This window comes from Montipora capricornis, chromosome 7, assembly GCF_036669925.1.
Source record: "Montipora capricornis isolate CH-2021 chromosome 7, ASM3666992v2, whole genome shotgun sequence".
Taxonomy (NCBI): Eukaryota; Metazoa; Cnidaria; class Anthozoa; order Scleractinia; family Acroporidae; genus Montipora; species Montipora capricornis.
In genome coordinates, this window is record NC_090889.1 from 44,247,790 (window position 1) to 44,275,289 (window position 27,500).

The window sequence follows — 27,500 nt, forward strand, 5'->3', positions numbered from 1 at the left end:
GGTGCTTTGAGCCGTGGGTAATAAATTCAGCAAAGAAAAAAAAAACTGAAAAAGGGTAACGGGACAATTGTTTCCTGTGAGTGCCATCATATTTTTGTTTTATGCAAAATACAAACAGAGTTCTTATGTAAACCTTCAAAAGATACAACATAAAACGAAAAACAACCCATTCGCCCATGTTAACAAAAAAAATTTTTGGGCAAACGAAAATGTTAGGCACATGAAGAGAGGCTTTAACTTCCTGTGTTTTTGACAACAAAAGGGAAAATAAAATAACATAATGCGTTTAGAATGGCCTGGTATACGTGGTAACGTCCTCAAATGCAACGAAAGTTAAAAGGAAACAAACGACAGCTGTGCAAGTAGTCATCCAACGACCTCCTACCTCGCATTACTTACAAGATCTGACTATTAATCAAAATCAGGTACATTTCGTGTGAGTCATTCATCATTAAATCAAAACCTCCTGTCTTTTCATAAAATACCTGCTGGTTTTCTCATTCGTAGCTTTTACACTGTCTTGCTTTGAAGAGCTGTCGAGCTCAGGAGCTTTTCCGTCATTTAGGTTTATTTCGCCCGCGTCCTTCATTTCGTCGCTTGCAAATTTTTGGCCGGGCCCTGAAATTTTCTTCTTTTTCCCACATTCTGTCGTCCTTTTTTCCTCACTCATGGAATAAGATTAACACTTTCTGTCCTTTCCACATGGAGGGAAAAGTGGCTTGCTTGCTCTCAAGAAACAAAGAAAAAGTTTATTCCGCCATCTTAAATTTTTACAAACGCCTCCGCATTTACTTTCCGTGAGCAAAACTCGGCTTGCGTGACCTGGTAACGTGTGTAGGCTCCAGGTCTCCCCTTTCAAGCTTTTCCAAAATGGCGGCTAATCAGCATGGTTGGCAAAGTTATAATTTTCCATTTTCTGAGCAAGAGATGGTCTCGCAGTCGTTTATTGATTACAGTAGCTCTTCATTATCAAATATAGATTTGGATGAGTACGATGAAACTCTGGTTATACATCCCAAGAGGTCAAAAAACCCGCATTTGCAAGGACTTGTAGCAAAACATCCAAGTTTGCCTTTCCTAGAACCGAATTCGTCCTCCTGTTCGCTGCCAATAGAAACAATGTATGAATGTTATTTAAGGGGATTTTCGCTTGGAGATGACAAAGTCTCTGATCTTTGTTCCACCCACTTAAGAAACTTTTCGACCTGCCATCCTGATATTATGTTTGCTACCATTGCCGAACTCCTTCAAACAGAGATGAATTGCTGTCCGTGGAGTACATGTAAGAATATATGCCACAGTATCGATCTTGACTCACCATGGATTCGAAATGAGAACTACTGTCCAATGTGTTCAGGATTAACGAAAGCCTCTCTTCGTCGGGATGAAAATCAGTCCCAAACAACATTGAAGCATTTGAAAGAAAGCTTGTCCGATATTCCTCCATCATTATTAGAGAACTTACTTCAAGAGAGTATGTCTTTAGAAATGGCGCAAGTTAACTTTGATTCTCTGATGGGCAACAGTTTGGCTTGTCATGTTGCAGAATCGAAACAACTTGCATTTCTTTTGTACCCTAGTGGTGCAGGCCTTGACATCTTGAACTTTGCAACCATGCTACAGTCTGCAGAGGCAACAGACAGCGACAACACATTATTTCCTTCTAATCCACCAGTATCAACACAGCAATTTTCAGTTCAGGGTGCAATACGACAAATCGATCTTTCCAACTATAGTTATGAGGAAATTGTTGTTGGAATCAGATCGCCATACAATTGCTCATTTTTACAAAGCTGCCAAAATAACTTAACAGATGGAAACGTGGTTAGTTGAGTGTAAGATTATTATGAACCTACACGTAAGCGAAAGTGATCATTGCAGTTGAAGGCACAACTTTGGCAGTTGCAGAGAAGCTTGAAAAAAATCCATTCTTAACCCTTTGATGACTAAACTGGTCTGAACCGGCCATACTTAGTATTTTCTCTGTCTAACGCCAGAGTATTTTACTCTGTCTAATGCCAGATGATTTTATTGTCAATGGGGAACCCCCAGGAGTCAATGGGTTAAACACTGGCTGGGTGAAAATTTCATTAAGATCTTGTAGGATCTTAAAAGACCTTGTAAGAATCTTGTAGGATTCCATGGTTTAAGATTAAGATCTTGTTAAGATGGTATTTAAGATCTACACTGTACAGTCATATTAAGATCTTAATATGTTTCTTCATCATATCTTAAAAGCAAAAATTCAGTTTTCATTATCTCAAGAGCTTATTAAGAACTTTCAAGAATCTTAGCAAGATCTTGAAAATACAATCTTTGCCAGATCTTAAAAAAATCTTACAAGAAATAAAAATCAAGATCTTACAATAATAATAATAATAATAATAATAATAATAATAATAATATTATTATTATTATTATTATTAACAGTTTTAAATTGGGCGAAGATTTGTCAATGGCGAGCAGATCAATTATTAACTGAAGCAAATAATTGATCTGCAAGACACTGACAAATCACAATATTTTGTGATAACCGAGTTCAATAATAATTATTGTTTTATCATTCGATGGCTGATTTTGTTTTTCACAATTCCAAACAATTAAATCACTTTCTGAAAGCTCAAGAAAGCGAACTGCCATTTTCACACAAGGACATGGTTTCAGTTACACATTCATGAGCAGAATATTATTTGCAGCAAAAACACTTATTTGTGGGCAGTTATTTGCATGTCACATGGTGGGCTCTCGGCCAACGTAAAGGAAGGAAAAAGTACATCATCTTAGTTAAGATCTTACCAAAATCTTAGAAAAACTACAAGAGCTTATAAAAAAGGTCTTACAAAGATCCTACAATAATATTATTGTCTTATTTATGATCTTACACTTGAACCCATGAACGTGTGATAGCGGTGCACTTGCTCCACTGTCTGAGCTATTATGCCATCTGGGATGACCTGTTTTTTTCCCCAGGCTTCTCTGCAATTGCTCAAGTTACTGTACTTCACAAACTATGATCACTTTTGCTGACATTCCTGTGTTCAAAATTTATGATATTTCATAGGTTATTATGATGGTGACTCAAAATGTTGAAAATTGTGAAGAACAGCTCCCTTCAACCAACAGTTTACTGTGAGTCTGTCCACTGTTGGCCAACTGATGGCTATTATGTTTACTCATCGAGTTTCGTATGCAAGATGTGATAATCTGCCTAGTAACCAATGGTGCTGGAGAGTAGCTGGCCAAGACAACATGATGATTTTGTTGGTAGCCATCAACTGTTTATGACCCTTAAGTGTTGGCTCAAGTTTGATTGTGCTGTGAACATTCGCCCCAATTGCATAATCAACTTGAAATGCAAAAATTGTGAATTTTACTTGTATGAAAAGGAAGAAAATGGTGGTGAACCACATGATTTAAGAATGCAGGGCTCTTTTCAAGATTTCATGTTGTTGTATATATGAAATACATTAAGTGGGTAACCAAGCAGCAAACTGGTTCTTTTGGTTTCATTTTCCTATGGAAGTGGCTTTGGCCATGCTCATTATCATCACAGGCTCCTAGCTTTTAGTGACAACCTTAGCTAAAGAATGGATATTCAGTTTCTTGCACTCATGGTTGGACAAACAGTGACATGGAATGGACCCGCCATGTTGCTAGTTTTAAAGATAGGTAAAGCTGTGGAAACAGGGATGTCACAGTGGTGAGAACACTCACCTCCCACAAATGTCGCCCAGGGTCGATTCCCAGACTTGGCATCATGTGGGGTGTACCCTCTTCTCAAAAAACCAACCTGTAATTTGATATGTGTTGATTTGATTTAAATGCCAGAGGATGTTCCCTATTAGTGCCTCGGCCCAAAATACACTCGACACTTTTGGTTAAGTAATGCCTTTTTTAATTATTATAACTATGCTATCGATTCCTAGATGTCCTTAAAACCTCTTGAGACCGTAGCTCTCAGTAAACAAGCAATGTGTCTTGCTGTCAGCCCATATGTACCTGGTGAGGGCGTAGTTGTAACAGAAAGTGGAGGAGTATACCAGTGGAGGTGCAGTCATGGATTGACTGCAATGTTTTCACCAGCAGAACAGTTTGACGGCAACAGTGATTCATGGTACCAATGTGTTTATGCTGCCAATCCTCAGTGCATTGCATTGGCAAGTCCAAAATCAGTGGACTTGACAGAATTGCGAGTATGTTTTCTGTTTTTCTACTTTAAATTTGTAATGTAATTTTGCTACATCTAGGTTCAAATCACAAATTACAGGTGGGCATAATGCACAATTTGTTTAGAGGTTAAACGATATAAGGCTTGGCGTAGTGAAAAAAAAGTTTGCTTACAACACAACACTTTAAATTAAGCTCTTTAATTTGGCTGTGTCAAGATGTCTGGCAGTCAGATTTCATGTTGATCTTTGCAAAATATTTGTTTATTGAGTGCTACACTGTACATGTACCTTATTTAGACTGCTAAGAAGTTGATGATTGCACCTTTCAATCTGTTGATTCCTTTTCTCTGACCACTTGGCACTCCATGCAAATCTCGCCATCATCACTCACTCCAATTACCTGACTCGACCAATGACTCAATATTGGCTTCAAACATATATGAATTGAATGCTAACTGTTTTAAAATGAGTGCTGAGACTTCAATACTGTTTATCAGTGTTATTTCGTATGGGTACTTTTAGAACATGTCATTCATTAATTTGGGTGATGTAGAAGCTCTCATAACGTATAATGTGATTGGCTCGCTACCTTAGCCAAAAACAAAAGACAAAAGACTAAACAATTGAAACAATGAATAAGACTTAAAAAAATAGAGGCTGCTTACAATACCAAACAAAAGCAAATTATGAGAGCTGCTACTCTATTGATTAATTTTAGTGATTTGAAAACCTTGACTGGCTGCTAGTCATTTAGACAATAGTAATATTTATTTATTTTTCCTTTTGATTTCAGTCTAAAAACACATTACTGTTCACCTTGATTGCAATGATCATTAAGTAAAAAAAAAAAAATTATACAGATGGTTCTAGCTCTTCTCTAGTTGAAAACTGGCCAGTAGGCCTTAACCCATCGACCCTTGGAAGTGCATCTGTTCAGCATTCTTATCAGATTTTACTCATCAACTGGAGGCGTCCTAGGGTTTTTTGAGGTGTCAGTGGGTTAAAAGAGGTGGATACAGGAGAAAATGATTTTCTAGACATTTTCTCGCCAGTTTAAAAATGTATTGAGTGAATTTATTGAATAACAGTGTAAGTGACTGAGGTGAAAATAGTAATTGGTTAACCCAGCTAGATCGATGAAAAGAAGAAATGATATTTTCTCAATGGTGACACAGGCATTACTCCGAAAAAACCAGATTGCTCTTAACAAAACCTGTGACCCACCAATTATGAGTGTACACTATTTATGAGTCAATGAGAACAACTAGTGCAGTTAACCAAACCATAAAATGAAAGCTAAAATTTCAGAGAGTGCTTAGGCCTAATCACTGAAACGAGGGCTTAAGCTTAATCAATAAATTATTGCTATATCCATTGACTGTGAGTCTCATTAACTCATGACTCATTGATTTATTGACTCATAAAACATGGGACCTCACCAATTACTACTTCGGATGCTCTACCACTGTTGAGCTACAGCAGACATTTGTCAGTGACACTCGCATACTTCAGATCAGAGTGGTTTTTTTGTGGAGTCAAACATACATCTTTCCAATATTATTAGTTTGGGATGCTCTACTGCTGAACTGTAGGAGACTCATGGGAGCCAAGACATTAATATTAAACTAGGTTCACATGACAATGAATGTACTATGAATTAATGAATGCAATGTGCCATTTCAACAATTTCAGTCTCAGTTAGTATAGCGAGACAGTTCTTAAGAAGGGAAATGTTCAAAAAATGAGCAGCAGTGTTTTATTGGGTTTAAATAAACAAGGTTTAGCTGATTGTTTTTAGACCCCATAAAACATGTGCTGCGACTTTTTGAATGGCTTCAAGAACATTCCACAAAAAGCGTGTTAATGGTTCAAGATGTTAGGGGAAGATAGAGGATATATGTGTTAGCATACAAGGAAAACAAGCTGGGTCTCATTACTGTAATTTCTTTATATATTAAAGAATTCTAATGACGAGGGTTTTATTGGGTTTAAAGCTCATGCACCTGAAATTTTATTTTCATGCTTTGATAGGCTGTTAGGCTTGTGAATCTTTTAATGAATTTTGAAGGTGAGAATAAAAACATAACAGTTTGTGATAAAATTATGTAGTTGCACAGTACTATAATAATACAATAATGATAATAATAATATTCATAAATAAATATTGTAGTTGTGACCAGATACATCTTGAACAACTGTGGTCAATCTTTCTTTTGTATTACAGGCAGGAAAATTGTTCCAAAGATTTTTCTTTTCCATTCCATCTGCTCAAGTTGACTCCTTTGAGTGCATAACATCCATTCAACGGCACCCTAAAAATTGTCACCACTATATTTTGGCAACAGATCAGTCTCTTTTGATTCTTGATGATAGATACCTTCAACATCCAGTGCTGAAGTGGAGACATCATAACCAAGACCCGATTCAATTCATTGAGGTAGCGTGTGATGCAATCCCTGATTGTCATGACACGGTTGTGTTGACGTCTGGGTCAAAACATCACCAAACACACTGCTTTCAGTACTCGGATACCAAACTCCAAACAGACGTGGTGACTGCTACCTCAGTTTTTAAAAATGCATATTTGCCTCCTCAGTCAACATCTCTCCCATGGAAGGTAATTTTAACAAAATTTAATTGCATATCAGGGTTTTTATCGAGAGATCTAAGCTGAAGGGAAGTGTGTTTTGCTGAGGGGGTGACTGAAGTAGGCAGTGAGCAGATTCTCCAGTATTTCATGGCTGTGCAAATCAATGTGTTTATGTTCGGAATTTGCATTTATGGCCGTAGTTTGATCCTCTAGGGATTTTACGCCACATCTCGGTATTTAAGCCTTGTCGCCTCTCGCGTTAGTCACTCGAGACAGGCAGTTTTACCGCTCGCACCTTGCCGAGCTTAGGGTTAGGTTAGGGTTACATTTAGTCTCATAGTTTACGGTGATGTAATTCGTTTTTTTTTGTCTCCGCCACTACTTTATTTCTTGTATGTTAGCTTTTTCTCGTCCCCAATAAACACAACTGGTCGTGTCCTTCCTATTTCAACGTGTTGTTGCCTTTCTGCTGATTAGAACTTAAACGTTTTCTCTGCGGCGGAACGCAGTGACATAGCAGAGAATGTCTGTAGCATGGGGCCAGAAGTCTTGCAGTTTTTCAAGGATTTGTGACTCACAACCTGATTGAGGACTCAGTAATCATTCTGACCGAAAAGTGTTTAGAGTCTGCCCACAGCTTATAAAATACAGTAATAACTCACACATACATGTAGGTGGGAGTGTACATGTAGTAAAGGATGTTGACTGCCTGATTTACTGACTGACTAACTGTCTGAAGGATGAATGGAGGGAGTGAATGGCCGAGGTATTTATTATTAAACTAGGTGAACTTGTGTTTGCAGCACTCGTTCAGATAATGTCCAGAAATGCAAATAATTAGGTAATGGGCCATTTCTGAGTTGCTGTTTGTCTCGGTTTCGAAGTGAGTCTTGGTGCTCAACTATTGTACGGGAAATGAGTTTGATTTGCATAAGAGTATGCAACTCATTTGAAATCATTTGAATGGTTGTGCACCAGGACTCGCTTTGAAACTGAGACGTGCAGCAACTCGGAAATGGGGTATTAGATGCACACCAATTTCAATATTTATTGACACCAAGGATCCACTTGCTCTTCTCCCCAAATTTATCATCACTAGCAACCTCATTCCCGGGGTGTCTCTGTCAACAACAAAGGAGGCAGAGAAGAAAGACCCTGGGAACGAGGTTGCATCACTCATGCCCAGGAATACAGACAATTAACAGTTAAGTAACCTTGACACCAATCTTGTTGTTTGAAATCGGTCAGTGTAAAACGCAGACTGCAGACCAGGGGTAAAATGCAGACTGAGGTTATAATGTAATTGTTGAAAAAGCCCAAACCCCTTAGAAATGCTAACCTTAGGCTTAATTAGGCCTAAAACAATATTTAAGCGTAACAACTGAGGCCTGAAGTGTAACATCTAATCCTACAGAAGCAGGTAGAAAGCATGGCTGTACATCTTACTACAGTCTCTACCTGCATTTCTGGACAAAATTGGATTCAAAAAGGGTGTTCCATGTTTTGATAACAAGTCATGAAAGGGAACCCGGTAGAAATTGCTTACATATGTGATATCTATGATGTACTTTTTCTACAGCCCATTCAGAAGCTCAACCTTAAAGCGTTAAACTCTGGTTCAGAACTGGGGTTTTTTGAGTTTACAATTTCCTTATTTGGATGTAACGTAGCTTGCGCATTTTCCCACGCGTGCAACTTCTATCTTATTTTTGTCCATATTTGGGCATAAAATTGGTGTCCTAAAATCCTCAGCTTTGTTGCAAGAAAAATAATTGCAAGTTACACGCTTCAAGGTCATGTGCTTATGGCCCATTGTAATGTGAATATGGTTATTCCAGGTGTACTCTTTAACAGTGTGTGTCAAGCGCAACCATGAAACAGTGGGTTGTGTCAGCTGATGTCATCTGAGTACCCCACCCCAGTGCCCTCATTTTTTACCAGGTGCTATTACTGTAAAATCAGTGGTTTGTGTTACTTTTAACAGGTGTCATCATACAGTGAATGGTACTACTCAGGACTCAGTGAAGACTTGACATTTTCAAATGCCGTCGCCGCAAGACTGTCACAGCCTTTGATAGGTGTGTGTACAATGCCGCATACCTCACACCCTCACAAAGGCTTCACTGTATTTCAGATGTCAGCTGCTGGTGACTTGTTCTATCAGCCCTTTTTTTCACAGAACAGTGGACACTCTGAAGAAGAGCATTGGAATACAGAGCGGATGGGGAAAGGGATTAGTTTTGAAATGCAAATGTCGTGTCAAAAGTGGATTGATTTAGTTGATCTACGCATGGATGATCTCAAAGAAACAAGGATGAGTAAAATTGATTTTGAGGAAAAAGATAAGAGAAGTCTTTGTTTGGATTTTCTTTCATTGCCAGCACCTCACCCCAATTGTGCATTGTGTAATGACAGACAAATAATAATTGGAGATTTTCTTGATGGCTTGGGTGATTCAAACATTTGTGAGCGGTGTGGTTTGGACATAAGTTACGGCCATAGCATACTTAGAGACCAGACAAGTAACAAAGTCGTCACAAAAAGTAGTTTAGGCATTCAACATGAAGTTAAAGAACTTGAAATTAATCCAGATATCACCAAATCAACTGATCCTCTAAGTAAAAGCCTGTTGTTGAATTGGAACAGTGAGGAGGCGATACCAGTAGACCTTGATGGCCACAGAGAAGTACCACAACATGTTAATGATGGACAAGAGGCAGAATCCAACACTAAAACAACATTGATCAACAGTGTTGCACCATCGCAGGGGTTATGTAAAGGACTAACACAAGAAAACAGCACCAAATGGCGAGCAGAGAACACTAATAAACCAGTACAGGTTGTACCACTGGTCACTGATAGGCCAGTACTGTTAAACAACAGCAAACCAATATTAGTGGAAAGCAACAAAACAATGCCAGGGAACATTGATGAGCCAATGCCAGAGCCACCATCTAAGGAAGAAGGATTTGAAAATCAGAGCAACGAAGAGAGAAGTAACATGAATGGAAGATTGCCCAGGCAGTATAATAATAGCAATTTGCCAGTAGCAAGAAAGACAGAGATTATGGATTCACCAAGTAAGAAAGTTTCACAGAATCAAGATGTCAAGAATTCACCTAGGAAGAGGAAACAAAGTAGTCATGTCATGGGATTCTAATTTGTGATAAAATGATCTGGATACCAAACCTCCTCTCTCTTGAGAGTGAGCTCTTTAGTTGTGAATTGGTTGACAACACATAGATACCCTTTAGATTAAAACCAAGAGGGAATGTGTGGATTGCTTGTTTAAAAGTTTCACATTAACCCCTAATGGTATCCTGATCTACATGTTTTGTGGGGTACATAAGCTCAGTGTCATTTTCAACCTTAGTACATTAACTTCTGAACGGCCCTCGTTGTCAAGTGAAATCATCTGGCGTTAGCCATCAGAGTAAAATTCCCAGGAGTCAATGGGTTAAGTGGTGCCAACCAATGAACAAAAACAAAATGGAATGGTTGGTTCTACTCTCGGGACATACAATACTTAAGCTGCTTGCATTAGCTGGTGAATCAAAACGTGTGACTGGAAATAAAAGTACAACCTAAAATCACAAGTACTGGAATAAATTTTGTCAGAAGTGTTGAGCATCTTGAAATAGACCATTTCACAGTTGTGGCTAAGTTACCAGGCCTAACAATGGAAGGGAGGCTGCCGGTGACCCTGTTTTGATACAAACCTTCATGCTTTTGTAATGTTAATATGGACTAATTAGCGTTACAACAACACAATTTACATGATAAAAGCAGTGAGGTCTGTATCAATGCAAGGTCACCGGCAGCCTCGCAGCCATTCATAGGCTTGGTCGCTCAGCAAACAACTGTAAAATGGCCTATTTAGCTTGATAACCTACCCTGATTTCTTGTATACCAAAAAGATTTGTTTCTTCTCATACTGTAAGGTTTGCCATCTTTCAACAGCATTTTCATAAATGATTCATTTCCTACTAAATATGAGTCACTGAGTTATTTTGTACGATATTTTCCAAAATTTGAGTTTTTGGTGGTGTTTTTTAAGAGCTGTATCATTGCTATGGCAACAGTTAGGGACATGTCAACACCCTTGGAAAAAATGCATGATAATAGGCTACTTTGGAAAATACTTTTGAGTGGTACTGTGGCATTATAATACTCCTTGTTTGTCCTCCCAATTTTTGCATGAGCATTGTTTCTAGTTTCTCTTGGGACTTACAATGGTCCCAAGAGAAAACAAAAACAATGCTTATGCAAAATTTGGGGGCAAAAACAAAGAGTATTAAGGTATTTTCTGAAGTGTTGTATATTATTAGACAAATATCCAACTAAATGGATTGGCAGTGCTGCTATCCTTTTCCACTGGAAACCCACTGCCTAACCCTATCTGGGTTTGCTTGCCTTAAGCCTGGTTTCCATATAATCCTCTAGATCGCCCCAGTTGTTTCAAATAACGTTCAGAGACGATCAGGATGATGATATGGAAACACTACCCAGACGATTGCTGACAACCTCGATCGTCCTGATAGAACTCACGATGGAGGTCGTCTCACTCGCCCGGTTCACCAGTAATCGTCTGGGTAGTGTTTCCATATAATTGTCCCAACCGCCCCTGAATGTTATTTGAAACGACTGGGGTGATCAGGGAAATCCGTACGATTATATGCATGGAAAACATGGAAAACAGGCATGCCCAAACTTGATTATAGTAACAAGAAAAATTCCCTGTCAAGCCCAGCTTAGTATTAAAACAAAGATGAAAACACAAAGTGTCCTTCTTGTTGTTTTCAATTAATCATTTCGAGACCGTATCAAAGACTTGTAGAGTGTTGGAGGGTAACCATTTTACAGAGACTAATGATACAGCTTGAGAGATTAGGAAATGAGAAATGGAATTTTGAAGAGATTTTGAGGGTGCAGATGCGAAATTTAATGTTGAACAAAAGCACCCACAAAATTCTCCTTTCATGATCTTTTGTCTGTGTAGCAGTGACAGATTTTTCCCAATACCTCCAAAAATACGTTTTAAAAAATTATCAGCTTCCCGATTTTGCGCCTAGAGAGCTGTCACCTTCGGTTGACGAACTGTTCGAGACGTGCAAAGATTCTTCATTCGTTGCAATTTCTACGGTGGCTTTTGTCCTTTGTGTTTCATCGTCTTTCAATTCTTCATCGTCCTCGAGTATTTCATCGTCATCTTTTCCGTAAATTTCAGGGTACTTAACAAAACACTCTTGCATGTCACGAAATTGTGGAATGCAGTCCGAGCCTTTGGGTTCAGCTTCACTGTAGTGAAAACAAGAAAACGCTGATTTAAACTGCTCCCCACAAGGTCCATAAGCCATCCCTTGCAAACACGGACAATCCCAGTTGATTTCGCCGTTGGCTTTGATCAAACCTTCCATTTCGTCTTCCTCATCTTCGGCAAGTGTGACTGTACTCGGAACAGCATGGTCTTCTTCAGTGACAAAAATGAGTTTGTCTTTTCCTACGATTGAAATGCTGTGTTACTTAACATAAAAATAAGACATTGATAAGACCTTATAGTACCTTCTTCCCTGCAATATGACATGATTGTGGCCTCAAAAGCCAAGTTGTTTAAACTACTTATGGTTACATAAGCAACATTGATCAAAGTTTCACCATGTGCAAACTCGAGAAGACTGGGCAAGAAATCTATCCCAGATCTTTTGTTGGTCAAAAGAAACCGAGGAGGAATAAACGAAGTAATGATACAAAATGGCGGACGACCGTAAACTTGGCGTATCGTTTTCGTTTTCAAAGAAAAAGTCTTCTAATAGGGGCTACAATGTTGAAAGAAACGCGCTCAGCGCTGATGATGTAAATGTCAAATACGAAGAAAAGGATTATATTCATTCTGCGGAGGGGAAGGAATTAAAAAGGTGAGTTCTGCTTGAAAATTTCAGTCAACCTTTTTGTGATACTTCTTCATATAATCATTTTGTTCCACCGGATAATACACATGTGATTACCCTAGAGCTACTTTACATGTACGTGTACCGGCGGGTACAAAACACAGGTCACAGGTCACAGGTCACTTGTTTTACCAATACAGAAAGTATCCTAAACATTCATAAAAGCTAACCTTAAGCCTAATTAGGTCTAAAGAAATGTATCCTAAACATTCCTAAAAGCTAATTTTAGGCCTAATAAAAGTAACTGTTTTTAGGCCTGAGGTTAACTTTTATGAATGTTTGGGATACTTTCTGTATAGGTAAAACTGTGACCTGTGACCTGTACCTGCTGGTACGTGTTCATGTACATAAATTAAGAATTAACAGAGCATACATTGGCTGGATCATACAAACAAGTTTTCACATGCAACACCCCCCTTACTGCATCGCATAGTGTCGCCAGTCGGGAGCAAAGGAGGGCTTTATGACATGCAGTATTTATGCTGAGGGTATACTATAGCCATCGCCTTCATCTGAATGGATTCTTATACATTACTTAAATACACAGGAAGGTTGGCCCAGACTGGTGAAGCATACTCAGGCATTGATCTTACTGGTTTGATTCTTGATTTGCCAAACCGTTTCTTCCCATGCATACAAACACTGTAATTTCTTTCACTTTGCCTTCCTGTCAAGATGGTGGCTTAAACTGTAACAAGGTGTACTAAATTTTGATAAATCAACTGGTCTCTTTGAATTATTAAACTGCATCTCCCTGCAAGGGTACTTTAAAAACATTGACTACCTGATATTCATCACAACACTGAGCAGTTGATGTTTCTTTTTAGTGTCAAACCAGAAGACAAACCAAAGGAAAAAGTTATCCCTTGTCTTGCAAAGAATCGCTGGATTCTGCCAACGGAAGGAAAATTTGCTGACACTTTGGACAGACAAGCTGCTGAGGAGCTCATGAAAGGTCTTGTTACTATCTTTGATACAAGCATGATATGATGATAATATATAATAAGGCTACAATGTAAGTGCTCAGTGTTTATGCCTGCCGAGTTTGAATACCATGTCATCACAGGTTGTTCTGGTGGGAGGCATGGTGGCCTCATGGGATCATGGTTAGTGTGCTCGCCTCCGGATCGAGTAGTCCAGGTTCGGGTCCTGGCCAGGGACATTTGTGTTGTGTTCTTGGGAATGACACTTTACTCTCAGGGTGCCTCTGTCCACCCAGGTGTATAATTAAGGGGTACCAAGGAAAAATATTGGGGGTGTTCCCTGCGATGGACTAGCATCCCATCCAGGAGGGAGTAGAAATACTCCTAGTTGCTTCATGCTACAGAAACCGGAGATAAGTGCCAGCCTGTTGGGCCTTCTAGGCTCTTAGCAGACTTTACCTTACCTTACAGGTTGTTCTGTTCACAAAACGTCAAGAATAATAATTATTGTTATCCTTGACTTTCTGTAAACAGAACAACCTGTGATGACATGGTATTCAAACTCTGCAGGCATAAACACTGAGCACTTGCATTGTAGGCTTGGTGCTCTGCGGTCCCAATGATCGCAGAGGCCTGGATTCCTCCCAATACATCTGGAATCCCATCCAATCAACCAGACACCCAAACACCCAACTACCAATCTCACAATCTTTGTTGACACCCGATGCAACTTCCTGATTTCCTTTGCCAGAGGAGAGTAGTTGGTGATGATTATTTCCCAATCACACCATCAACCATAGTTACATGTATCACCTTTCCTTGACAAACCTTCACAGCCATTGGACCCTCCTCACCATGATAAGAACTCTAAATGACACTGGCCTGATACATGTACTCTGATGCAGCTTTTTGGAAAAGTCTTTCCTTGTCAATGTGGTTGAAAGCAGCCCCAGGTCATCTGCTGCTCCAGAACTGAGCTTCTTCTAACAGCACTAAGATGTTGGAAACGTCTTGAGAAATGCCTTAAAGCAATTCAACAGTAACTTACCTTTCAATTTACTAGCTTGCATTAGGAATATCCAACAAAGTCAACCCACTGTGGAAGCTGAGATCGGGAATGGAACCTGGGCCCATTGGTGGGAAGCGAGTGCTCTCACCACTGTGCCAACTCTGCTTCCCTAGCTGCAGACCAAATGCATAAATGCAGGCAAAAATGTATTCTTAAATTGTTTAATATGTGCTAATTAGACTTACTAGCCTCGCTCTCAAGCTACATTATTTTCTTTTGTATTTTGCCCTGGCAAACAAGGCTAGTGAGTCACAAACAAAACAGTATTTTTTTGGCCGCCATTTACTGTATGTATTTGGTCTATTCTCTAACTGCATCCGTTAACATAGCATTGAACTGGTTCTTAGGCAAAGCATAACATCAGTGGTACCTTCTATTCCTCCTAAAACAGCAATCTCTGAAGATGATAAAGATACCAATGAGAATGAGAATGAGAATGTTGCCATTCCTCTTTTGATGCAAAATGCTTTACCTGATGTTGAGGGGTTCGAAAAGAATGAGAAACTAGATATTGCTTTGAGGCCAGAACAGGTGAGGATCTCAAGGATGATGTCAGCTGTCTCAATCTGCAACAAATTGTCTGTCGGTCGCCCGGTTTGGACGTCAAACGGTTAAAGCAGTCATAAAATATGCTTCCTCCATTAAGATACATGAAAGAAATGCATAATTATGTTTTGAAGTGCGGGTCAAGGACAAAATGGAGAAGTGATCCTCGACTTATCTGGACAATATAACCCTTTCACCCATAAACCGGCCTAAACCAGCCATACTTAGTATTTTACTCTGTCTAATGCCAGACGATTTTTCTCATCCATGGGGAACCCCCAGGAGTCAATGGGTTAATTACTCACTGAAAAACTATGTCCCATTAATTAATTGAGCAATTGTCTCTAATACACGTAGTGTAGTAGACACCTGAAAAATTCACGTGGCTCCAATGGAATTCGAACCCAGTTGTTTGGCTTCATAGCTCAGTTGGTAGACCACTGCACCAGTATTGCACTGGTCATGGGTGCAAATACTGTTAAAGCTACCTGAATTTTTCAGTATCTACTGTAAGAGACAATCGCTTAAATTGTTATATAAATTGTCCAGAAAAATGCGAAGATCACTTCTCCATTTTGTTTAATTAACCTGTCGATTCCTGGAAGTGAGACTTGACAGATTTTACTCTGTCTAACACCAGACGATTTACTCTTCCACTGAGGTCATCCTGGGGCATCTCAAGAGTCTATGGGCTAAGATACATGTATTAGAGTATGGAGTTACAATTTGAAAAGAACATCTGTATGAGTGCCTGAATTAATTTTACAACCGAGGGCCATGCATCAATTTCGTCTCACCTACAATAATTGACTTTTTGAGCCCCACTCCTCTTATCCCGAGCTCTTCCCTCTTCATGATGCCTTTATTAATTAAAGGGGCTATGTCACGTTATTTTGGGGTGTTTAGGGGGCAATCTTTAGTTAATCACAAATTAAATTAAAATTAGAAAATGGTAATTTATGGGATTCTTTTCCTGATAAAATTATTGTTACATCACAAACAAGATGTTTCTGAGCAAAAAAGACCTTTATCCACGCGATTTGCTATAAACTTGAAAAATGCGAGGCCAACTTTTTTCAAGATTAGCCAAATGCAGTCCATTTCAATCTTGTTCATTTGTGTCCATCCATGCTTCTTGTTCCTTTTGCTATATTTCGTTTATGTTGTTTAACAGTTTTTTGTGGTTATTGCAATGTTTCATTCTACTTTCTGGGCATTTTGGGTGTCATGAAGTTATCTCATTTTGCGTTACATAGCCCCTTTACAGCTCTTCCATTGATAGGAGGGTTGTGTTCAGTAGCAAGTGTGTCTGATTAGCTAAAGGCAAGTGTGATCCTAACCCTTTTCAACCTTTAGAGCACAATGGATGATTACCAAGATATGCCTGTGACATCATTTGGGGCAGCCATGTTGAGAGGAATGGGATGGAAGAAAGGAGAAGCCATAGGAGGCACTAACAAGGGGTGAATAATACCTTCCTTTGATCTTTTTTTTTTTTTAGTCTAGCATTTCTTTTTTTTGCTTTTTGATGATCAGATATGTCCAGAAATGGACATAATCCTTTTTTATTGTATGGAGGAGAGTGTTTTACTGGGAACTAAACCACTTGTAGATTCCACACGCCACTTCATCCGGGACCTGGATGGCGTATTTTCCGTATGTCACCTTTGTGAGTGTCGTATCGTTCAATGACGTTACGAACATAAAATTCATATCTTCTCGCCACCGTGTAATATCCTCTATATATCAATATCCTTGTTCCTTTCTTTCACTATACAGGCTATATTCGCTATTGTTCTTTTGGTATGACTACAAGAATAGATTGCAATTTTGAAGATTAGGTACTTTGACTTGATAATGACGTTTAGCTGACATTGAATGGTCATTGTTTCTTAACAAGGTTTTTAGTAGTTTTTAACATGTTTCTAAAGGTATGTTTTTTAACGTCATTGTTTCTTGACAAGGTTTTTAGCAGTTTTTAATACTGTTTAGGTTTGTTTTAACACAGTTTTTTTATAGTGAAATAATGTTTACAACCAAATTTGTTTGAAAACTTTTCAAAGGAAGCATACTTCAGAATTGCATGATTTCACTTTCAAAATTATTGTTTACAATTAAATCAGTTTTACAGGTATATCTTTCTTTTTTTAATCAACCCTTTCACCCCTAAACCCGCCTTAACCGGCCATACTTACATTGTAGTATTTTACCCTGTCTAACACCAGACGATTTTACTCATCAATGGGTAAGCCCCAGGAGTCGATGTGTTAAGCATTTATGACAAATTCAAAGAAGAAATGATCTTAGGTATTACTACTGTATATTTGAAAATTATTCCCAGCTGCTAAAGGTAAAGGGTTAAACGTGCCAGTGAACTAGTTAGTTACAGATAAACTTGTGGCCCTTGGTGCTCTGTTTTATGGGTATACGAAGCTACGGCTACACGGATCAGGGTAAAGTCAAAACAGACGTCAATGGAATCAGACAGGGATCGAACTGGCGAGACCAGCATTAACCGACTGAGTTACTGTACGCCTGTTTTTAAATGTATTATCCTAGTGTTAAAGTCATTATCATAATCTTAGAAGCCAGTTTTTTTCGCTCAGTGGTCCTTATAGCCTTCTGTCTGGTAAAATGACAACCTTTAGATTTACATGTATATGGACATATTATGGTCAGGTGAATAGCATCTGTCTACATTGTTTTTACCTGTTCTCTGAAAATGACCTTTTCCTCAAAATGCAATAATATTTAAAGCCTTGCAGAGCCCATTGAATACATTCCACGATCTAAAGGATTGGGGTTAGGAGCAGAGAGAAGACCCCCTAGTGATGGCATTGGTCCAGGAAAGAAAAGAAAACCAGGAGATCAAACTTCAGATATTGTAAGCCTGGACAGGTGCTTTTTCTTTTAATATTCTTACATCTATAGTGGAGGAATAGAGACAGAGTGGTTAGGCTGCTTGCCTTGAGATCCGCAAATCCCAGGTACAAGATGTGTTCTCACCACTCTTTCACTCTTTCTTACAGTCAACTGGTTTGCCTGCAGCCAGTTTGGATTCTTAGTAGTTGCTGAGTTGTTGTCATTTCGTTGATTGTGTGGTTTTGAGCAAGTGACGTTTATCAAAATTGATGTGCATTTCTGGACGGATTTCCAGTCCAATATAGAGCTTCTATTATGATTTTACATACCCGTATTATTTATGTTACATGTATTAATTTTTTTTATCAGAAAATGTTATTTTCCTCTATGTTAGTTATCCTATATAGTTTTGAATCAAACATTTTTGTAATTACTGGGTATTGCTCTTTCTGCAATCAGTGTGTCCTGGAGTTAAAAGGTGGTAAAAGGTTAAAACTGATCTGAGAAGTTTCCCAAATTCTTTAACTGTGTCTCTGGTTTTTGTTTGGGGCACTGCTCATGTTTCGTGACCCAAGAGATCCTAACGATAATTACTGGTATCTTCTTTAAAATTTTTGTAATGACTATCATTCTTTTTTTTTCATTGTCATCAAATCAAATGTTTCATGTCTAAAAAAGTACATTTTATGCCTCCTAGGTGCTTTCATTTAGTAGGTTGCTAGAAATGTTCAAACTTTACTCTGAAAAACTTACATGTAGATTATTTTATCTTTATTTCTTATTGCAGAAGTCTGGTCCAATTAAAGAAAAAGATGGTCGTGTGAGACACTTCAAGGGATTAGGAGAAGAAGTTCAACAAGAAACATCAGTAGGTAAAATGGTACACGTAATTTGTGAGATGATAAAAATCATCCTATAATATTTATTATTATCCTTAAATATTATTGGTTAAAATTATCTTTATAGTCTTGTGAGCTTCAAACATGAACTTCAAGGTATTTTTCAAATGATGAAACTCTTGACGATTGTATAAAATTAAAGTAAGATTGCAGAGATCACAGAGGGAAGTGTTTTTTCTCCAGTGTTTTGGACATTATTTTTGTTTGCAAGCTGATGCTCTGACAGCCATCTGAGTGGTTAACTGTTAGGGGTAGGGATGCTTTTCTGGTTTGGAGAATTATTATTATTATTATTATTATTATTATTATTATTATTATTTTATTATTATTATTATTGGGCGAGGTTAAGGAAAATATTGTGATTTGTCAGTGGCAAGCAGATCAATTATTTGCCAAAGCTAAAGGCTCTCAGAGGCAAATAATAAATTGATCTGGGAGACACTGACAAATGCACATGTGTCACAAATCACTTTGTCAAATTTTGCGCCATCCAGGGGTTGCATTTGTTTATCATCAGCGAACCATGTTCATCTTTGTTGTTTTATCTAGACTATACCCCAGGTACAGGAGTTGTTATCTTAAAGGGACCTCACCAGAATATGTGTGGAAAGGTGAGTATTCTTATGGAAGAATTTCAAAATGTGTAACATTTTAAGCTCTGACACACTTGGCAGTAAGTAGACTGATGCCATATGACACAGAAAACTTTGTGACAGAATTGTGCATGTACAGAATTGTCATGACGGGTGTACCCTTCCTGCAAACACTCAGAGATCTAAATTTATTTCCTTCCTTCCTTACTTATACTTACTTTCCATCTTAAAATAAACATATTTTATTCTTATGACGTAAAAATAGTAGTTAAATTTCTTGTTCATTCTCAGCTAGAAATTTATGCTTAAGCTGTCACCATAGATTTTAAATAAATGGCATGCTAATCTTTTCAAATGTATGAGGCTTTGCCTTTCATCCCTGTGAAGTTATCTCTTTCAATGCTCGATTGCTGTGGGCTGAATTAACTCTACAACACTCACACAAACACAAAGGACATATTTCAAACGCAGGAAAAATAAGTGCTGAATATTCCCTGCTAGCAGAGGTCTTCATTTGCATTTGCTGGGCTGATGAGTGTGGGAAAAGAGACCTCTTCCGTGGGTTGAAACTCACTTTGATCCAACCGTCGTTAATGGAAGTTATTAATGTCAAGTATTCATGCTAGGACGGTCTGGTCAGTTTGGTATTTCTTTCTGCTTATTTTAGATTGTTGCAGTCGATGTAGACACATCCCGAATCACTATTCAATTACATCTCAGTAAAGAGGTTGGTTAAATCTTTTGCGCTGATAGTAGTAATAAATGTATAATAATAACAACTATGATAATAATTTGATAACATTCTAGAACTCTAGACGTTCACTTGACTTTAGCAGCCACGTTTGTGCCCCAAAACATCAGAAAACTAGCTTCTACCTCAAACTAAACCTTCAGAAATTGAGCTCAAATGTTCTTATTCAATGGTTTTTTTTTGTTCCTTGAAAGAAAAAACGTTACCACTGTTCGCGTAAGTAAAAGCCAGCAGTGAAACGATTAAATTCCATTTTGATTAATCTTCCTATTTGGACAGGTTTAGAATGTTCAGCATAAGCTTGTAAAAAGCTGAAACATGAAACTAATGCAGGGTTCAATGTCTACAGGCTTGGCTTAGAAACATTGAGGTCAAAAGTTTCAATTTTATTTTATCTTCTTAAACATTATGATTGTATTCATAATGTATAATGGCTGGATAAATAATCCTCATGATTACTTCTTTCCTCACATATGAGATTAAAATTTATGTTAGTCATATTGTGGCTAAATTTGAAGCCATGAACTTTTCAAACTTTACCCAGAGAATTTTTTTCCCCAGGGTAGTATTGTCAACTAAAGGTCAATTGCAGTCCAACTTGGCTTTTGTCGGCCATGTTTTCACAGAGCTGCAAACATGTTTTCAGCTCGCTTTATTATCGATGCATTCCTTGACGATATTAGGTACAGAAGGTATGAACTGATAACCTGAGCCAGTGAAAATGCTGGAAAATCCGGTATCCGTAGTTCAGTTTTTAATAGTTGTCTGTATTCCAGGATGCGAGTGATATTGAGCAAGAGGACACTTCGTGACGCTTATCAAAATTGACGCGCATTTCTGGACTGATTTTCGGTCCAATATAGAGCTTCTATTTTGATTTTACATAACGTAGTTTTTGTGTGAATTTGTGGGGAAATTATTTCCCAACAGTGCTTTTATGCCAACAAATTTACCAATATCTGGCCAGTGACTGCTCTTAAAAAGAAGTGTCTTTGCTTAATTGACCCAGTGATGGCATTGATCTTTTCCAGAATATTACATTACACCAATTTAATACAAGACTGGTAGATGATGATGAATACAAAACTCTATTAAGACAAGGTACTTGTGCGATGAAAGAGAAGTGTCCCTCACACTTACTGGACAATTTAAGCAATAATAACCTGAAAAGTTCAGATGGATTAAACGGAACTCAAACCTTTGAGAGGGTTTGATCCAATGAGAGACCTCATGAACAGTGGTGATGCGCTCCAATCCCATTGAAGTCGCTTGAACTTTTCAGGTGTCTTTAAACGAGAAACGATTGCTTAAATACTCCAGATGAATGCGAGGATCATCTCTCCCTTTGGTCTGTATCCCGCACATCGAATACATGCAGGTTTTTCTCCGGGTACTCCGGTTTCCCCTCTCTTGAAAAACCAAAATTTGATTTGATTTGCGTTAACTTGTTAATTTCAATTTCAAGTGTTCCCGATTAGTGCTCTGCGGCGCTAGAAGATTAGACACTTAAATAAAGTTCCTTTCCTTTTTTACGTTTGGTTTGACACCAGTTTTCTTGCCTGATCCATAAATACCTCACCCATTGTCAAGAGGGGATCTCAAAAGCGTAACCTCATCATTTTTTCTTTGATCGGCTTTGAATTCAGCACCGAAGTTTGAAGATGCTTTTCATAATTAGCTTACATGTATCTTTGGCGTAGGGTCGTACCTCATGTTGAACACTACATTTCATTGGCTGTATGGTGTCGTACTTCCTTTTGTTTTGTGTGATAAAACCTTTCTTATCTTTGTTCGTTCTATTCTTTTTTTTTTTGGCCAATCCTGCATGAAGCCCGTTCAATGAGGTACGATACGACCCTATCTTTGAGATTTTTTGCCTTGTATTCATTTCTCATAGTGTCGTATCCCACCACTGCCTATCAATAGTAACGAACCATCTTATTCTTGGTTTGCACTCACGTGATTAGACGGCCATATTGACGTACAAAACAAAAGCAAAATGTAGCTCGCGTTTTGCATAATAATGGAGCCAAATTCCCAAAAGACTTCTTCTCTATAATTTAGTAAACCAACATGGCCGCTTATGACGTCAGATGCAAGCCAAGAATTGTTGGAGAATAGCGGGGAAGGAGTGGGGGTGTGGGGGGGGGGGGGGGGTAGTGGTTGCCTATCAGTATTTGTGTTCAGGGTGCACTAGTCTTGTGAATCCCCAACTGTATCGGGTCGTGTCGGCAATGAGTCGTTCCGCTCAAGTGATTCACCCACAATCAAGTCGATTCGCCAACACAGTGATCGCGCACACTTAAGGCTCTTTCCATTTTACAGAACCGTCCGGCCAGACCGGGCTTTTGGAAGGAATACCTCTAGAACGTCTTCAAATCAACACACTTCGACGATGATGTAGACTCCTTCAGAAGAATGCGAGGGATTATCATGCAAGTTTTCCTTCAAATTGTTTCATTTTCTTTGCAAACTGACGGGTCTGGCCGGCCAGTTCTGATAAAAGGAAAGCGCCCTTAGGTTGATTCGCCAACACACGTTAAGTCATTCATTACATAGCGAAATAGGAATCTTATTAATAACACATGTTTCCAACTGTCAGTGATGACTGAGGCCGAGTGAGAGGGATAAGCCGAGTTTTAGAAGCGCATAAAATGTATTGGAATGGTGTCATGAGAATCTGAGCATTTCCTTTGTAGGTCATTTGTGAAATTAGGTAGTTAGAATCGAAAGAACAAAGTGGAACGACACCTTGACACCTTCAGTGCAATCCAGCCTGACCAAATAGTCGCAACGCGTCCTCTTCCTTTCAAATATAAAGGTGGTAAAAACCGAAACCTCTTCGAAAATTACGTTTGCAATATTTCTTTCTATTTTTTTTGGCGAGTCACTCTGATTAAGTGAGATTCGGACTAAGTACATTATTGTCTGGAATGCTCACTTTCATACATGTAGCTTTAAAATGAATTTTTTTTAAGTCGGCTTTATACCCATTTCACGAAATTTTCTGGCGCAAAAAGAGTTCTGGAACAATTAATTGTGGCCGATGATAACCTAACAGCACTGTTTTAGAGGACCATGTGCAAGTTACCAGCAAGAGGAATTTTTTGCGATCACATAACGTAGTAGAAATCCTAGACAACATGGCTTAACTTCACTGATAATCTCAAGAACGTGACAAATTACCATTTATAATAAAGTTTCAGCATAACGCGCGATCTGAATGGTTATAACCGCGTGTTTTATAGACCTTATTCATAAATGGCGGTCAATTTATAATTCTTTTGTCGAAGTGCAAATTAGCCTACCAAGCCTCGATACCCTACAGTGTATTGAAAAGAATTCTTGCTCTAAAATGAGGCTTGGAAGGCTAATTTGCACGTGGACAAAAGAATTATAAATGTGACCGCCATTTATGAATAAGGTCTATGAGAGTACAGATGCACGGCTGACGCCACTTGTAGGATTTCGAAAATAAAGTTTTCCCAAAATTTTAGCCGAATACATGATGAAATTAAAAAGATTCTTTATTATACAGTGTAAAACAGATAAAGAAGCCTCGCCTGTGATCTGTTCTGGGGATCTTCTTCCCATAAAGTGGACTTTGGTTCATTCATAGAGCGCAACGAACGCAGCAGCAGTTTGTTTACCAGCCACACGCATTAATGAACGTGTTATCCAAATGTTCAAGAAGAAGGGAAAACCGTCACTCGACTACGTCTCGTGTTTCCCTTACACTTCTTTCGTGCTCTAACTGCATCCTTTACAGGCAAGGCCTCTTTATTTGTTAAATGTGACAACTATGACGGCGAAACTTAGCTGAATTTCTAAGGTGGTCTGCCACAGGCATCCCACGTAAATATCGGGTCTATTTTGTTTTGGTTTCGTTGCATCATTTCCTTCCGCTGTCATGGAAACGCGTTATTTTGGTAATTGCTGTATAAAAATAAAGTATATGCAATTATCCGTCGCTACATTTCGCAAAAAATTAATCTAAGTAAGGTAAAAGCAAGAACGCGAGATCACATCAAAATGTTTATTTTGTCTCTTTTGCGTTCATATTTCTCAATCCCAATCTTACTGAATCTCCCTTTTTCCCCTCTTGAAAATAATTTTTACGCCCTGCAGAGAAGGCAAAAGAAAATGACAGAAGAATAGAGAAAACTAGCAAAGGCCACAAGCGATCCAGAGATGGCGAGAATCATACTAGGTGAGATTAATAGAAACCTGCATTACAGGCTTCGCACTCGGCTAAATAAAGGAAATAAGCGCTTGTTATGCAGGCTAGATTAATAGATCAAGTGTTTTCCCTGAGGATCTTTCGTATAATTCTTGTTACTTAGTCAGGAGAATTTGATTTGATTCTCATTTATGTATTTACCGACGGAGCGGGATCGTATGACACGAATTTACCCAGTTCCGCAGACAATGGAATTTTTACTGACGTCGTTGTTTTCATATTACGTCACTAACATGTGATTTGCTCACAGAAGGTATATTGACTTCAACTTGTGAAATAACTTCTTGAACTTCGTTAAATCTCCAGTTTCAAGCCCTTTTACTTTGAAAACAAGCCAGCTATCAGCCTTCAAAAACTGATCAATTCTTGGGTGGCAAAAGCACTAATGACCCTATACATTCTCGGAAAAGATTCATTGCTCAGAGATTATCTGGTATATCGCGCTCAAATTTTCAGAGGTAGCTCGTTATGCAATGCACTTTCAATATTCAGTACTTTTTTCTCGGCTGACTGATTAGAAAACAATAGCCTTGTGCTAGTTAAGCAAAAAATGTAAACAAAGATTTCCCTATAGATAGTACAACTCCATCACATTTTGAAAGGCACTCGAGTGACTCTGGTTAATAATATGTGTACCGTTTTCATAGCTAACTCAGATAAAGTTAGATACATGCTAGATAATTTGTTCTCATACTATGTATTAGGTGAGAGAAATTAATGACGTTTTTGAAATTTGACCCAAAAAAATAGGTCATCGAATCAGTTTTTAATTTATTATTCAAAAAGCTAACTTTTCCCTTTTAGCAGTGCTGCAGTACCGTTGCCTGGCCAACAGTTAGCAGACACCCTTAAAAATTGCCTGACAATAGAATTAGACAAATATCAAATCGTTTCCCTAATGAAAAGATTGACATTGTTGTAATCCTTTTCTATGGGAACCCACTGTTACTGTTGGAAAACCCTTCGAGCCTCCGAGCCTAAAATTAATTGCACACCGTGACTGAATTTCCTGTAACACGAAATTATTCGCGTGATTCGCGTAAGTGCATTCAGCCAATCACATCACACATTTGAACAAACCGTCATTTGAAACAAAAACAAACGACCGCTATGACTTTTGGGCGAATCGGAGCCTTTAAAAGGTTTCAGGTGACGCTATAAAAGGAGAGGGTTTTTTTTTTTTTGGGGGGGGGGGGGGTAGGGGGTGCTGGGGGTTATCTTGCTATGTTTCTGATTTCATTTTTGTGTTTAATTCCACTCAGTAAAAATCACCGTGAATCCAGCAAATATCCCAAAAAGGACAAAGACCACGACAAAGATAGATTGCACAGCGATACGCAAAAACGGAGTGAAAAACCTGCGACGTGTTGGCTGTATCCCCAAACAAGAGTGAGGATTATCAGCAAGGAGTACAAGAAAGGCAAATATTACAATAAAAAGGTACTTGACTGGGGTACTATCGCAACGCTTTGGTACCCCTAACCCTTCAACTTGTTTTTTTTCTTGGTAGATTTTGACATCTTTCAAGAACTCATTGTCTAAAAAAATTTCAAAAATATTGAATCCTGATTTTTTTACGAGCTCTTGAAGTTAGTGAAATTTGTAGTTTTTTGCGCGCTATAAACCCCGCTAGACAAATTATTCTCTCGTGGGCTCGTTAGGAACTAGCCAATGAGAAGCGTCTGATATCTGACACATTTTTAGCTGTGACGTAAGAAAAGGACACCATTCCAATCTGACGTGCTATAAAGGAAGAATATCTTGGTCATAATTTGATGTAATATGTGACTAATCCAGGGTGACAATATCAGGTCTAATTCTCTTTTGTCGTATTGTAGGGGAACCTTTGTGTTCATTTTTACTGGCTCTTTTTCCAACATGGATAGTTGACCAAACGCAAACTTCAAATTCATCTTCTCTGAGGGATCGTTTTTTATGAGAGTTAAAAGGTCTTGTAAAGTCTTCATGCTTGAAATGCACTGAACATATCGAAGAAGTCTTTCCCGGGGTCCAATGTTTCCGCGTCTGATTGACGAATATTATCCATCGTTGTCTTCTTCGGCGGGCTTCAGCCCTCGGATCGCTATCAAAAGGAATCTTATGCATGCTGATTCCTTTCTGTTTATTGTAAGGGTTGCTGCATCCATAAACCACGCACTTTTCCACCATTTTCTCTGCGTTCTCCGCGAATCTTCACACATGCCAACAACTCAAACTTGCACGATGTCCTTTTCTTATTTCATGCTCGATACATTGGCCGAGTGGGGAACTAATGCGAACGATAGGTGAAAAATAGTCAAGAATACCTTCACTTTCGTAAAAAAACCCGGATTCAATATTTTTGAAAATTTTTTTCGAAAATGAGTTTTTGAAAGATGTAAAAAATCTACCAAAAAAAAAAACCAAGTTGACGGGTTAGGGGCACTTTAAATATTAATGACGTGCTACAGCAGAGGGATTCTGCATCGCGTTAACTTGAAACGACAAAAGGGACAAAATGTAGGGTGTTTTTTGGGATGGATTTCTTGCTGCTATGGTAACAAATTACGCCACAATAATGAGAGTACCTTGCAAAGCAATAATTGATGTATCATATGGTACCACAACGCTACCGTTAAATGAAACAAAGGGAGCCTAAGCACTTCCGTTTTTGAGACGCGGACGGTAAGCGGAAGAGAACATTTCGTGTGCCAGGACAGTGATGTCTCCCAGGGCCCAGTTGTTCAAAAGCCGATTAGCAGTAATCCCAGATTAAAAATTAACCAAGGACTTTATTTCTCCACTCCCAAATGCTGTTCAATTCTGATATTCGGCTAAATTTACATTAGAAGAAGTCAATCTTGAAAAAGAAAAATAGACAAAAGAAACTTCCACTAAAAAGTCGACAACATCAAACAAAAGTATACGCTA

At 38.5% G+C, this 27,500-nt stretch overlaps 4 protein-coding genes across 6 annotated transcripts in view; 2 read left to right on the forward strand and 2 right to left on the reverse strand.

Annotated features, from left to right (window-relative positions):
- LOC138057268 (regulator of nonsense transcripts 2-like) overlaps nucleotides 1–799 on the reverse strand; it is a 52,914-nt gene extending 52,115 nt beyond the window's left edge. For 2 of the 3 annotated variants that reach the window (XM_068903310.1, XM_068903311.1), the window contains exon 1: nucleotides 486–784. In XM_068903310.1, the coding sequence (XP_068759411.1) occupies nucleotides 486–670 (185 nt within the window). In that variant the 5' untranslated portion in view covers nucleotides 671–784. Of the gene's footprint in view, nucleotides 1–485 lie in introns of all 3 variants that reach the window. The other variant, XM_068903312.1, reaches the window with a different exon arrangement.
- A 71-nt stretch (nucleotides 800–870) lies between these two features.
- Nucleotides 871–12,261, forward strand: LOC138057269 (uncharacterized). Its single transcript, XM_068903313.1, has 4 exons — nucleotides 871–1,824; nucleotides 3,927–4,193; nucleotides 6,394–6,786; nucleotides 8,744–12,261. The coding sequence occupies exons 1-4, from the start codon at nucleotides 871–873 to the stop codon at nucleotides 9,917–9,919; spliced, it is 2,790 nt and encodes a 929-aa protein (XP_068759414.1). The 3' UTR covers nucleotides 9,920–12,261.
- On the reverse strand, nucleotides 11,542–12,452 carry LOC138057270 (mitochondrial intermembrane space import and assembly protein 40-B-like). The gene is made up of 2 exons (XM_068903314.1): nucleotides 12,322–12,452; nucleotides 11,542–12,259 (listed from the first exon to the last, which is right to left on the reverse strand). The coding sequence occupies exons 1-2, from the start codon at nucleotides 12,341–12,343 to the stop codon at nucleotides 11,808–11,810; spliced, it is 474 nt and encodes a 157-aa protein (XP_068759415.1). The 5' UTR covers nucleotides 12,344–12,452; the 3' UTR covers nucleotides 11,542–11,807.
- A 38-nt stretch (nucleotides 12,453–12,490) lies between these two features.
- The window catches only part of LOC138057273 (G-patch domain and KOW motifs-containing protein-like), a 33,756-nt gene continuing 18,746 nt past the window's right edge, over nucleotides 12,491–27,500 (forward strand). The window contains exons 1-11 of the mRNA XM_068903318.1: nucleotides 12,491–12,674; nucleotides 13,535–13,662; nucleotides 15,091–15,230; nucleotides 16,602–16,708; nucleotides 18,003–18,129; nucleotides 18,895–18,979; nucleotides 19,556–19,617; nucleotides 20,267–20,326; nucleotides 21,382–21,451; nucleotides 24,479–24,560; nucleotides 25,853–26,030. Of these exons, the coding sequence (XP_068759419.1) occupies nucleotides 12,511–12,674; nucleotides 13,535–13,662; nucleotides 15,091–15,230; nucleotides 16,602–16,708; nucleotides 18,003–18,129; nucleotides 18,895–18,979; nucleotides 19,556–19,617; nucleotides 20,267–20,326; nucleotides 21,382–21,451; nucleotides 24,479–24,560; nucleotides 25,853–26,030 (1,203 nt within the window). The 5' untranslated portion in view covers nucleotides 12,491–12,510. The remainder of the gene's footprint in view (nucleotides 12,675–13,534; nucleotides 13,663–15,090; nucleotides 15,231–16,601; nucleotides 16,709–18,002; nucleotides 18,130–18,894; nucleotides 18,980–19,555; nucleotides 19,618–20,266; nucleotides 20,327–21,381; nucleotides 21,452–24,478; nucleotides 24,561–25,852; nucleotides 26,031–27,500) is intronic.

Excerpts from the sequence above, each read along its gene's own strand:
- LOC138057269 (XM_068903313.1), top strand. The coding sequence starts at position 871 with ATGGCGGCTAATCAGCATGGTTGGCAAAGTTATAATTTTCCATTTTCT. Across the intron at positions 1,825-3,926 it reads ACTTAACAGATGGAAACGTG|ATGTCCTTAAAACCTCTTGA; the intron begins GTTAGTTGAGTG and ends ATCGATTCCTAG. Across the intron at positions 6,787-8,743 it reads CAACATCTCTCCCATGGAAG|GTGTCATCATACAGTGAATG; the intron begins GTAATTTTAACA and ends TACTTTTAACAG.
- LOC138057270 (XM_068903314.1), bottom strand. The coding sequence starts at position 12,343 with ATGTCATATTGCAGGGAAGAAG. Across the intron at positions 12,260-12,321 it reads GTCATATTGCAGGGAAGAAG|GAAAAGACAAACTCATTTTT; the intron begins GTACTATAAGGT and ends TTTCAATCGTAG.